Source organism: Acyrthosiphon pisum, chromosome A1, assembly GCF_005508785.2.
Source record: "Acyrthosiphon pisum isolate AL4f chromosome A1, pea_aphid_22Mar2018_4r6ur, whole genome shotgun sequence".
Lineage (NCBI taxonomy): Eukaryota > Metazoa > Arthropoda > Insecta > Hemiptera > Aphididae > Acyrthosiphon > Acyrthosiphon pisum.
Genome location: NC_042494.1, coordinates 51,963,886 through 51,976,934, shown reverse-complemented (window position 1 = coordinate 51,976,934; position 13,049 = coordinate 51,963,886). Strand labels below are relative to the sequence as shown.

Here is a 13,049-nt window from a genome sequence, read left to right as displayed (position 1 = left end):
GATACCTGCAGTTTCGAAAATTCGAACGTGTGGGTGAAAGAAGATGAGCTACGTGAAGTTGGCCCACGCCTTTCTTTATTTTTGTTCCGTACTTGAAAATAATGACTTGCAAATTTAAAACGTAACTTGCTAATTATTTTCTAAGCGTTGATATCGGTTAGATTGGTTTGAGAGAGATTGGGTGGCCCATCTTCGCGATCATAAAACTCTACGCCGATTCTATTCACCCGCCATAATATAATACCTGTAAAATTTTAACATAGTCCGAATAGAACGAAAAACTAATGTATCAATATTTATGAGACCGCGGTCTATCGATCACGATATAAGTGGGTACATTTTATTCGACTGCGAAAATACTTTTTAAATGTACTCATTCAAATAACTAATAAGTGATAACGCTGCACTATAACAATATTATAATACAAACGTACCTATACATGATGTATAATACATCTATACTAGGTAACTGAAGTATACGTGGTATATAGTAGTGCGTATATTATATCGCACAACACAATAGGTATCCCACCACTGTACAAGGATATTTTATTATTTTATTCAACGTATAATAATTATTATATTACCGGACGTGCCCGCTGTCACCGGAACTGCTGTGTCTCGAATGAGAGTTGTGAGAACTAGAGCCTTTGCTGGTGTTCGATGAGTTACGGGAATGTCCACTCGAGCCGGCCAAGTGGTTAGTGGCCGTGGGCGCGGCGGCGTTGTCGTGTACCATCACCATCGCATCGTCTTCTAATTGTTCCGAATGATTTTGATTCGACTCGGAAACGGCATCGTGTTTCTCTAAACCGCTCATGGATGGAATGTCTACAAACATGTTTTATATCCGGTATCATTAAGTATATATCAAAATATATCACAGATCAGCTGAGAATACACGGCACAGGCTTTAGCTTTTCAACACGTGACGCTTTATACAGCAATACGGCTGCAGTATATTGTGTATTATAAACAGTTATTATAAATAAACGATAAAATGTAGGTAGGTAAGTACTCATCATATTGTATCTTTGAAGAAAAAATCGTTTAATTCGACGTCCCGTGTAGTTTTAGAAATGCAGAAAACCATATATCATGCAAATTCAATTAAAACAATTCGTATGGTTTTAAATATATATGTTCTTTTGGCAACTAGAAAATATGCGTATTGTTGAAATTAATTGTTTTTTTTATGTCCGAAAAAATCATTAATATCTACCGATTTAAAACGTCAACTCTTAAAATGATGTACTAATAACTGTTGTTTACATTTTATTGTTATGTTTTTCATAAAAACGAAGAAAATAGTATTTTATAATTATGTATTGTCTTCCACAGAAATAGTTTTTATTTTGTAACAATACGATAAAAGAAAAACAGTCTAAATATTTTTAGAAGGTAATTATACGCAACATAGTTTCCTATATTATACTATTAGCAAACGTCGAAATGCATTTAAAAAAAAGTTAGTTATATAGAATTCCATTATCATAATGAGATCAGGGATATCTTGAGTCACACAAACCTAACCTAACCTTATTGTATAATGTTGGTTAATAATGCGACCTCCCGTTTTCCATAATTATTCTAGTCTTTAAGAACCTAAGCAAACCTATAAAACAACACAGTACAGACTATAGAGCGACGACCAAGATTTGAATATATAAAGTACCTAGAGTTTATAGAGGAAATTTCAGAAGTAGGTCAGAGAGTAACATTTAATTCTATATATATATATATATATATTTAATATATAGGTATAAACAATATTATTTACGTACAAAAAATTAAACATTTATAAGTGGGAAAAAACACGAAATCGATATTCGACTACCTACCCATTAATCGGTATACAAGAATAACGCATCGTTAGTTGAAGACAAATAAAAATATGCCAAAAAAACAAACAGAACAATATGAAATCAGTCTCCTCCCACTGAGAAATTTCGGATATATATTGAATATTAAGTCATGTCTCCATTATCATAATATATTGTAGCATGAAAAATAATTAAATCTAAACAAATTATGATGAAAGACTTAACCTCGGCGACAACTTATTTGATTTACGTCTTAAAAAATATTTGTAACGTTATGCGCATCTAGGCCGAATACATCTTAAAGACGTGTACATATTAGCTCATAGTAGGTTAAAGTCATCAATTGGCGGCCATATACCCGAAGTGTATTTGCGTATGCATATACCTGATGGAAATAACGATCGCGTGTTCGGCAAACTACCGAATCCGCTGCTCGGGTATTCGGTATCTTCGCGTTGCGGGATATCACCATTGGTAGTGGGTTTTTGATTTAAGGCGGATGTTGGCCTGCGGAAAATCGAAAATATTTGTTTAATAAAAGTTTTATATACATTAAATACGTTGAAGACCAAAAAGTTAAACTCGTGCTCGTACATTAAATACCCGAAAAATAATGTACATTATATGACTAGTAGATTTACCAAGGATTTACAAATTATAATATAGTGGGATAAATCTGTTAACACTGAATATATACACTTAAAACGGTAAAAGTAATTTCTACTTACACTTTAAACAATATGTCTCCGGCTAACATGTTCATGGATACGGATATCCTGAGCATCGAGTTGTCCTGTCGATGATGCCGGGTGTCGTACCCTTCCAGTAAACAGCGCCTTGAACTCAACCCAGCTCCAGCCAATTCAGCCAAATTAACGTCGGTGAAACCGAGTTTTTGAAAGCTGCGACCACCTTTCAATTCCTGTGCCACAAACAATTAAAATTATTTTTTTACAAAACGATGATTCCGCATCCACGAATATGATATACTTTGCGAACAGATATCCGAAGGTTACACGGGTCCATTATCCCGGTGGATGCGTTGGCGCTCATCTTACAGACGAACTCGAATTTAGCACCCCATCGGACAGTGTGATCTCGAACCTCCTCTCTGTAACACATCACACGCACGGGGTTTATTATAAACAATAATAATGGTACATAATACGTATATACTATATAATATATTAAATTATTGTTAGTTTATAACAAGGCGGAGAATTGATATCGTAAATAAATATAATGCAAACACAAAAAATTAAGTACATTATTACTATGTAGTTTTTTTAAATTTTAAGATATCGTAAACTTTAGACATTATTTTGGCAGTTAGACCGTACTACTGCTTTGTTCAACGACAGTGCGAAAACTTTAAAACAGACATTTGGCTAGCGAATTGGATCATTGACTTTGCAGTCATCACTAGAAATGTTTATACTTTTACAACACTTCAATTTTACATAAATAATTACTATCCGATATGTATAAATATTATATATGTGTATCTCTAAACTATTTTTTAAGATTATGTTTATTTTTATACTAATACTAATACTGCATACATAATATATTTTACCAATAAATATTTAACAATGTGTTGGTTTCGATTTTTAAAAAGTCTCCCAAAAAAGTACTATGCAATATTACAGATACACAGCTCTGCAATACAATTAATATATAAATATACCATATGAACATGTGAATGTGTTTAGCAAATAAAATAGTTTTTTTTAAATTATAATTCTATCGTCATACGAACTAGATGAATGTGAGGCAATAAATCAAGCAACAAAAAAGGTATTTATTATATTATATACTTATAAATATTTAATAATTATATATATTTATGAATAATTATGAAAAATAAATGCATCTATATTATATAATAAAGCTACTATAGCTATCTGATATTTTTCTATTTAGTTACAGGTCCACCGCTATATTACGGCATTACACGCGCCTTATATTATATTCTATAGCATCTACTATAAATACACGCATCTTTCCTCCAAATCAGTCACTTGAAACGTGTTTGACAGAACACTACCATATACTTTCCGGCAGACATTCCGCAAAACTGTACACGGGTACTGGTCACTGGGATAGACACATGTTTCTCGTTTGTTGGCTCCTAGGCAGCACATGCGTATATTTACGCGTTGTACCTATATACGTGCAATACACTTTAGTTGAGGAGACGATGAAAGGAATTTAGCGCCAACGAAATTGGCTACCGTTCGCTGAGAAAAAACTGTTTACTATGGAAGGATTTCGAAGGTTTGGAAGGTTTCCAGTTTTTTTTCAATGCATCAAATTCAAACGACAGCTTATTCTTACACTATGGACCGTTATTATAACGAAATATTATAACATAATAAGTATATAGATTTAAATATTGTAACGAAAAAATCAATGAAATAGTTATAGTATACATTCATTGCAGTATCCACCATACAACCGAGAATACTATGATAACATATATAGATACTCCGAAATTCGGAAGGGAGGTATATGCGATAATTTAATCGACATAATAATACGCACTAATATTGGTTAATTTTATTTTGCAACAGTATCAATTCAGATTTTCTGCAAAAAATATTTGAAATAATTTGCAAGACAAAACCAATATACGTACACGAGGAACGAAACAATAACAAAACAATTTTACTTTGAATGACTATAATTACTTATTAGATTAACTATTATATATATAAATTATAATATTAGGATTCACTTGTTTGGTGTTCATTGGAGCAAAAAGTTATCGTACGGATACCCAACTCTACAACGCAAATACGCAATAATGATAATTAGATAGACATGTTTAATATGTTCCACTCAAAAACAGTCACCTATAATAGATTTCATTTTCCGGAAAACAAGACTGCCTTAAGAGATGGTCAAATTATTGATCATTATCGAAGACATATTAGTATAATAATAATAATAAAATAAAAAATAAGGGACGGAGTGGCCCAGCGGACTAAGGCATTTTTCTTAGGGCAAGTCACGGTGTCCGGAGAGAAGTGCCACCATCCCCCGGGTAAGGCATGGCAGATACCTACGGGTACCCACTAAAAAAATCTGCCAACTAACAAACACGCGTGTTTAACCTACAGTACCCCTCCCCCCACAGTTAAAAACCACTCAATGGCCTAAGTTTCCGCGGGTTAATTAATAAAAAATAATAATAATAACACGAAGCAATCGCACTCCAACGTGCAACGTTCTGTACACAAAAATAGTTACATAGGTACCCAGGTACTTAGTTTAGTAAATTATTTAACAGAACACATAGATTTTGTCTTCAGTATAATTAAGTCTTCGTCTTTGCGTTTAATTAAGCAACGACAATGATCTTTATACTTCTCGTGAGTTTTTTTTAAACAGCATAAACTGATAATTTCATTAATGTGGTAAATGATTATCATTAATGATCCATCAATGATTCGTTAATGATATAAATTATTATTTATTATTTTATACCAGTGTATAATATAGTACGGACGCAATGTTCGGGTTATCGCCCCCGTTGTTATAATACAACACACATATAACTTGTCATAATAATAAATGATTTTACAATTTCGGTTACGAGCAAATGCGTCGGCGGCTAGGAGAGCAGCATATTATATTATATTTATTATTATATATTATTATTAATTATTATAGTCGTGTTAAATGACGTCCGTCATGTATATCTTTATTGCCGCGGTATATTTACATAATGAATAATACATTAATACCTACATTATTATCTCGTTATAAATGGGTAAACCTATAATCTATATTATTCTAATCATTATTGAACACACAAGGATATAAATCGAATTACGAATCCTTACAATGAAAATCAGTATAAACAGAATTATGATCGTATAATTGGAAAAATCCACTATGGCAGTTACGTCCATTATTAGAAACATCTATGAGTCATGACAATATTATAATTATATAGTTTTTTATCCGGCACTTCGAGATTGAGAGTAGGTATATTATATTGAACCAATCGCATTTTTGTGTGTAAGAATTCCCCCCCCCCCCCAAGCGTTTATAAATGTATTCGTTTTAGTTAGGTTACAGGCGTGTAGGTTACGCGTTGTATAAGACACCAAAAAACTGCCAAACGTAAGTAATAACAAATAAATCGTAGAGTAAAACAAAAAAGTAGTAGTATTATATCGTAGTACCTACGTCCTACAAGTATACATCGTAAACATAGAAGTAAGCAGTGGTATCCTACACCTAATTATGCGTTGTGGTCAATGTCGTTTTTACAAAATATATTATTATATATTAATATTTTTTGTGTCTGATACCTAGTATAAAAAACGAAACCAACCTACCGCACCATCACCAAGGACAATTGAAATGATTACTGCTTAAGCGTGGTATTGTTTAAAACTAAAGTGCTAAATTATAATAATATAATATGCTTCACTACCACTGCAGATGTACGATCTGAATAAAACATTAGAGTAAAAGGATTAGGTTATCCGATGCCTACGTGAAAGCAGTACATCCATCCAAGGTTCAAATTTAAATCTAAATATTTAAAAAAAGATATATTATGATAGTAAGATTTACTTAAACATAAATTATAAATTATAGAAGAATTATAGAAGTTAAATTTATGTAAGAGTATCATCGTTACGAAGCTCATATTATACCTACATTTAGGTATCTATATAATGTATTGTCTTGTTTGTTTCGTAACTGATACCACGTACCGTATTTATGACAAATAAAAATCATTGTTCTACAAAAGATCTTAGTATCCCAGTACGTTTATCTCGATTCCTATATACACACCTAAGATCATATACAATAAGTATAATATGATCTAACTATACACACAATAAATTATGTTGCTATGTTTGTTATAAACCACATATTTTAACGCAAAAACGATACGAAATATCTGTTAGGTATGGACGGACTATGCGGTAGAAGTAGAATCGTTGGACTCGTATTGATTTTAGATGAAAATTGAAGGGCGTAAATTTATATATATATTATGTATAGTTAGTCGAACACATAGACGCTGCAGTCACCAGTATTTAAAAATCAATTATTACCGTTAAAAGTAATATATTTAAAAATGTTGCTTAAATAATAAAATATATCTCATAATAACCTTAAATTCAACCGGTTATTGTATTTAATTTTTTCCGTGGTTCAATAACATATATGAGTCTTTGATAATTAGTGTTAGTAAATAAAAATGATTTACAAAATTATATTATATGAATTATGATTAGGTTTTAAATGGCAAATTGTACTTGCAACAGTGATGAGAAAAAAAAACATGTAAACAAACTATAGATAAAAATAAAAACTGTCAAATAGTTATGAACGCGATAATACATTCAAATATAATGTAATGACCTACTGTATTTTAACATGTAGGTACGACTACTATTACGACTAGTGTTACGCTTACGACTTTATAATTACAACGAAAGGCAATAGTTATTTGTACGTATCATACACATTATCTGCATGTAATTTAATAATATGCTCTTATTATATATAAATAGAACATATTAGGCACTATATAGGAATTAAATTTGTTCCGCCATTTTTTTCGCAATATAACGTAAACCATCAAATATTTACAAAACGCAGATGCATTTATCGTGCCTATAATAACCTTAAATACAAATAGATAGTTAGTTAGATAGATAGTTCAAAAACAATTATTATTATTTATTATCGGTGCGATATTGTAATGTTGCATTAAAATTCGACTCAAGTTATAATAGCGTTAAGATGTATTAATAATTTGTATTAATAATTTATATACATAATATAATATACATTAGTGGAAATTTAGAAAAGAAAACACAAATAGTAGGTATATTTACACGATTAACATTTAACTTTTTCCGCATAAAAAGCAATTTTTTAAGAAAAATAACCTTCGGTATTTTTTTTCACTCAAGGAAACTGTTATGTTATTATACGAAAAGAGTTGTTTGAATATTATTATAGTTTTATAATAAAATTAATACTATTTTATGTGTAGCAATATTTTATGTATTATTGCTTTCTGTATGCATCGATGACGTGCACCCGTATCTATACAATTAAAATGTATATATTTTATATTATTATAAGTTATAGTCAATATAATATATGCAATTTCCGAGTATCATACGTTTCATCAATTGAACTACCTACATATTATATAGTAGGTACATAGTACATACACACCCAGAGCAGAATGTATATTATAATAGTTTCATGATTCCGTCTACCTATATATTACTTAGGTATGTACATATACTTCAGTAGCTCTATATAAATGATATAGATTTATATAGAATTATATAGATTCACTTTAGTGAATGGATAAAAAGTCGATACAAACAAGATAATTTAGCGCACACGCGGTTTACCTACTCTATATCATAAAAATACACATCGACTAAATACATTATAAATCAGGAATGGCCAACAATAAATTCCTATGTAATAGTATGAATGACCACAGAACACGATAGGTGCAATACAGAGCCAAAAAAATAATCAAAACATCACTAGTGTCTAGTATAGACAAGATTTCACTTAGCTCTGAATATTTTTAAGTTTGTAGTAAAAGTATTATTGGTATATTACTTTTTGTATAGGTAGGTATAGTTAAAATAGTTGATGTGGTTGGGAAACTTTTATTATGTGTAAATTATTTAAAAATTATTTTTTTTTTAAACCAGAAATACTAATTTATTATTATATTACAAATTATTATAGAAATATTTAAATTTAAAAACCTGATGAAAATAAAATATATTTCATAATGTGCATAATGCACACACATAATACTTTTTTGGGTGTAAATATTTATTTAATACCGTTGCTATGTGATATATGATCATGAAGACATGCCCGATGGGCCAACACAATATGCAGAAAATATGTGTTATTTCCTTGAGAGCCGATTGACAACGGTTAGCAAATAATTATCATTATGAGGATCACTAAACACTTCAACTACCTACGAAAATAATATTTTAAGAAACGTTATTAGTCATAACTTGTAAGCGTCTACCTCATCGGCAGACAATAAAGAAATAATAAAATATTAATTCAAAATATATGAATATAATATCGTGTTATAATATTTCTTTAAATATTATGATGGTGAAATATGTGATAAAAATAAGTAATGCAAATGACAAAATAAAATGCACAAAAAACGATCAACTGATATCTGAATGCAAACAAATACTAAAAAATAGATCAATGCGTAAATTAAAACGGTATTTGATGACGGATGGTGACGAAAAAATGGTAAATAAAATGATAAGTAAATTGAAAAACACCATTTATAGGAAAATTAATTTTAAAAAACCAAGGGATTCGCTTCTGCTAAATAGTACGAGTAAGTTTTAAGTGAACATCTTAATTCAATAGATCACTGTCACATGAATTTATTCAATTTTAAATCAATAGAAATCTATAGTATTTATATGAAAAAACGATTCTATAATAGCAAGAGATAAGAATAAATTCTTAAGGAAACTAAGTATTAAAGTATACCTATCATATATATAATATATTATATTTATTTTATTATTAATATTTTCTTAAATCGGCCAGTTAAACTATTTTTTGCCAAAATGTCGCACATGATTTATAAGTATGTAACGTGCTATAAAATGCTATTAATAGTATGAAATTAGTCTAAATATATTGATAAATACGCTGCGTACCTATATTGAAAATAATAATATACAATATAGCCGAATAGCCGAAAAGCAGTTATAGGTACAACATATTATATTATCCATTAAAATTATTTTAGAAAAATTTTTTTTTTATATATACGAATAATGCATTTTGTAAAAAACAGAACAAAAATTCCAAAAAAATGTATATTTTAATCTTCGAAATGTTATAATTGTAGTAAGGACAACTCATAAAAAAACAGATGACAAACCTTTTACCTATTACATTTTCAAGTTTTAAAAAAATGGTATCAACAAAATTTAAAAAAAAAACTAAAAAGTTTCATTTTCCATAAAATGTTTTAAATAATATGAGTAAAATAAAATAAAAATGGTAGGTGGCATAAATATTTTACCTACATAAATTTCAAGCATCTTAGGGTAGGCATTATTTTTTGAATACTTAACAACGACAAAAACAATGTTGCATAAATATTCCTATATTTGTCCGTTATTAATTTTGCCCTCGATTTTTCCCAATTGTTGAGAGGACGCAATACTCGCATGCTTTATCTCCGTCTTACAAATGAACAACATAGAAAAAACTGTTATGCGCGGGACAACTAAGCTCCGTCTGTATTTATAGTAGAAATAACCAAAATTACCAAAATTCCACAATGTATAGGGAAGAACTTTACCTGTGTCGTAGCGTTTTTATTATTTGGATAACATAAATACAATTAAAATTATCAGTTTGAAAACAATAAGTTGTTTTGTTTTTTTTTTCATTTAATTATTAAAAAATCTTGGTAAGTGCTTTCGAAAAAACAAACATGCTACGATGCAGATAAAATTCATTCTTACGTAATGTGAAATTTAAATTATACTTTAAAGTAAAGTAATACAGAGGGAGCATAGTTGTCTCGCGCAAAACAGTTTTTTGCGATGTTGTGCATTTGTAAGACGAAGACAACACATGCGGGTATGGCGTCCTCTTAAGAAAAGTACTAAAAGATACTAAGATTTTTCTAAGTACCCACCAACAAGACAAAATGTTCTACAAAAAACCATCCTCAAAGTCAAAGTTTAAGTTTCTGCTCCAAAACAGACAAATTAAAAACATGATTGTAAAACCAATAGGTACATTGCATCATACATTGGTAAAAAAGAATACCAACATGCCAAAAAGCACCAAAATGTAAAAAATCACGTTCTAAAATTCTCTTCTTTGTATCACATATAAGTTATGTAAGTTTTCCCTGCTTTAACTTAAAAAAAAAACTGAATTAGCTTGTCAAGAAGCACTGCGTGAGCCTTCCTATTTCTACCGTCAGTGCCAGTTATTTAATCTGCCATCAAACTTACTTATTATACCATATTATAAAGATTGTGAATAATTGAATTGTAATAGTAATAAGCAGGGCTCGGAAGTTGTAGCACTAAAAATGTTACTTTTTAGCTCTTAAATATGCATTTAAAAACTCCAAAATATGCGCTATAAATAGCACAAAAAATCAAAAATATGCATTTAAATTGAAAAAATTAAATTTATTTTAAAAAGTTAAATGTAATTATACAATTTTATAAAATTGTTGGGCTCATAGACATCAGGGACTGTCTGGACTAGTTGAATTATACACTGTTAACAAAATATATATTAAATTACTTAAATATGTTTGTAAAAGTGTACTTATAAGATCTATTTATTTCCTATTTCCTAACCAAATTAATCATTATTTTCAACATAATGTGATAATTTCCTATATTTTGTATAATATGTAGGTATAAATTATATATATTAAGAAAATATGACTAAAAATAGCACTATAAACCCTAAATTAGTAAAATAGCAATAAAAACCATAAATATGCAAAAAATGGCAAAATAAAATTTCGTGTATGACATCAGAGAAGTATGATACATATTTGTATCTTACTTTGTATGTTCTAGGACGAACCAAGAAAAATATGCATTTGCTACAACTTCCGAGCCCTGGTAATAAATGTATATTATCATATTAGGTATATGGGTAGATATAATAATAGATAATTAAGTACTCGCATTATTATTTTATTTTTTAAATAATATTGTATACTTTCATTTGTATTAGTTGTTCAATAAAATATGATGATTTGTTATAGATTAATTTATACCGTACATTAATTATATAGAGTGAAACAAAATGGATATCAGAATATCAAAGAGCTTTATTGTCAAAATTGTAAATCCAAAAACAGTTGGTATTAATTTAATTTGTTCCCCGCTGTACCTGAAAACTATTATTTATGTCTGCAAACACTATGTCACCACATACTATATTAATATTATATAATATACTTATAAATTTGTGTTATCTTTTGATAAAGGTAATATTATAATATCTCCCTATCATGCGAATATATATTTGTAAATCAAATATTATTTTATAAATTCAAGGTAATTATTTTAAAGTGAATACTTGTTTATCTAGTGTATTATTATTGTGCTTTATATATAAAAAAAAGTTTAAATATAATTTGAAGTAGGTATTTTTAGTATAAAGCCATAGTTATAGAAACTAATCGTCAATTATAAAAAAATCGAATTTGTAAGTATTTTTTATTAAATCAACTATCTTCTTCAAAAACAATTATACATTATGTTTATATGGGGTGATTCTCCATGCATACTCAGTTCTCACTCGCATTTGTTTCAATAATACAGTTATTCAAAATCTGATTTTTGGAATTTTTAAATATAGGTACTTACATAAAGCGCATAATTTCAAATACTTGACATTTTTATACCTCTTGAGGAGTACCCTGAGATACAAATATCTTTTTTCATTAATGAGTACCCTCAGTGGCGCAACTAGGGCTGAAATGTTGTTGGGGGGGGCGTAGACCCCACCTGATATTACATGAAAAGTAACTCGTGGGGGCAATGCCCCCACACCCCCATATATGTCCACTTAGAAATATAAAAACAAAATCAATTATTTATTTACTCAAGTCTTTAATTATACCTTATTTTTAATATTTATAGGTATTATAATTTGCAAACATTATTAAAAATATTTTTTGCTTAATACCTTTATATTATAAAATATTACGTTTCCTATAATAATATTTTAACGATATGTAAATAATAATAATTATTATTAGAAGTAGATTTTGCAAGTTTTACTTAATATAGGCAGATACAATATTTAAAAGATTATAAAATAAAAATATTTCGAATGATCGATACATCAAATAAAATTGTAGGTACCTAATCAGTAATCTTTTAAAAAAACTATTAACAAATGTTGTTTCACTTCTTGATATAAAACAAAATAATGTCATTGTTAATTTTTGAATATTATTTATTATATATTAATTTTTTAATGAAAAGTATACCTAAATTATATAAGTGCCTATAATAATATATTTGAAATTAAGGGGATTCGATACCGTGATTTTCTATTTTCGTCTAACACACGCGTGACATAGTATTTTGGACGTGTTTTTTCCAAACATACCAATTGATCTAATGAAGCTATAAGAATTCTGAAAACAGATTTGAATTCGTCATC

The 13,049-nt window shown here is 29.0% G+C and overlaps 1 protein-coding gene across 4 annotated transcripts in view; it reads right to left on the bottom strand.

Moving 5' to 3' along the window:
- LOC100161902 (protein FAM102A) overlaps positions 1-13,049 on the bottom strand; it is a 34,682-nt gene that overhangs the window by 11,732 nt on the left and 9,901 nt on the right. For all 4 annotated transcript variants that reach the window (XM_008184475.3, XM_008184474.3, XM_029487250.1 and 1 more), the window contains 4 exons: positions 2,814-2,934; positions 2,552-2,745; positions 2,209-2,330; positions 588-831 (listed from right to left, as the gene is read on the bottom strand). In XM_008184475.3, the coding sequence (XP_008182697.1) occupies positions 588-831; positions 2,209-2,330; positions 2,552-2,745; positions 2,814-2,934 (681 nt within the window). The remainder of the gene's footprint in view (positions 1-587; positions 832-2,208; positions 2,331-2,551; positions 2,746-2,813; positions 2,935-13,049) is intronic.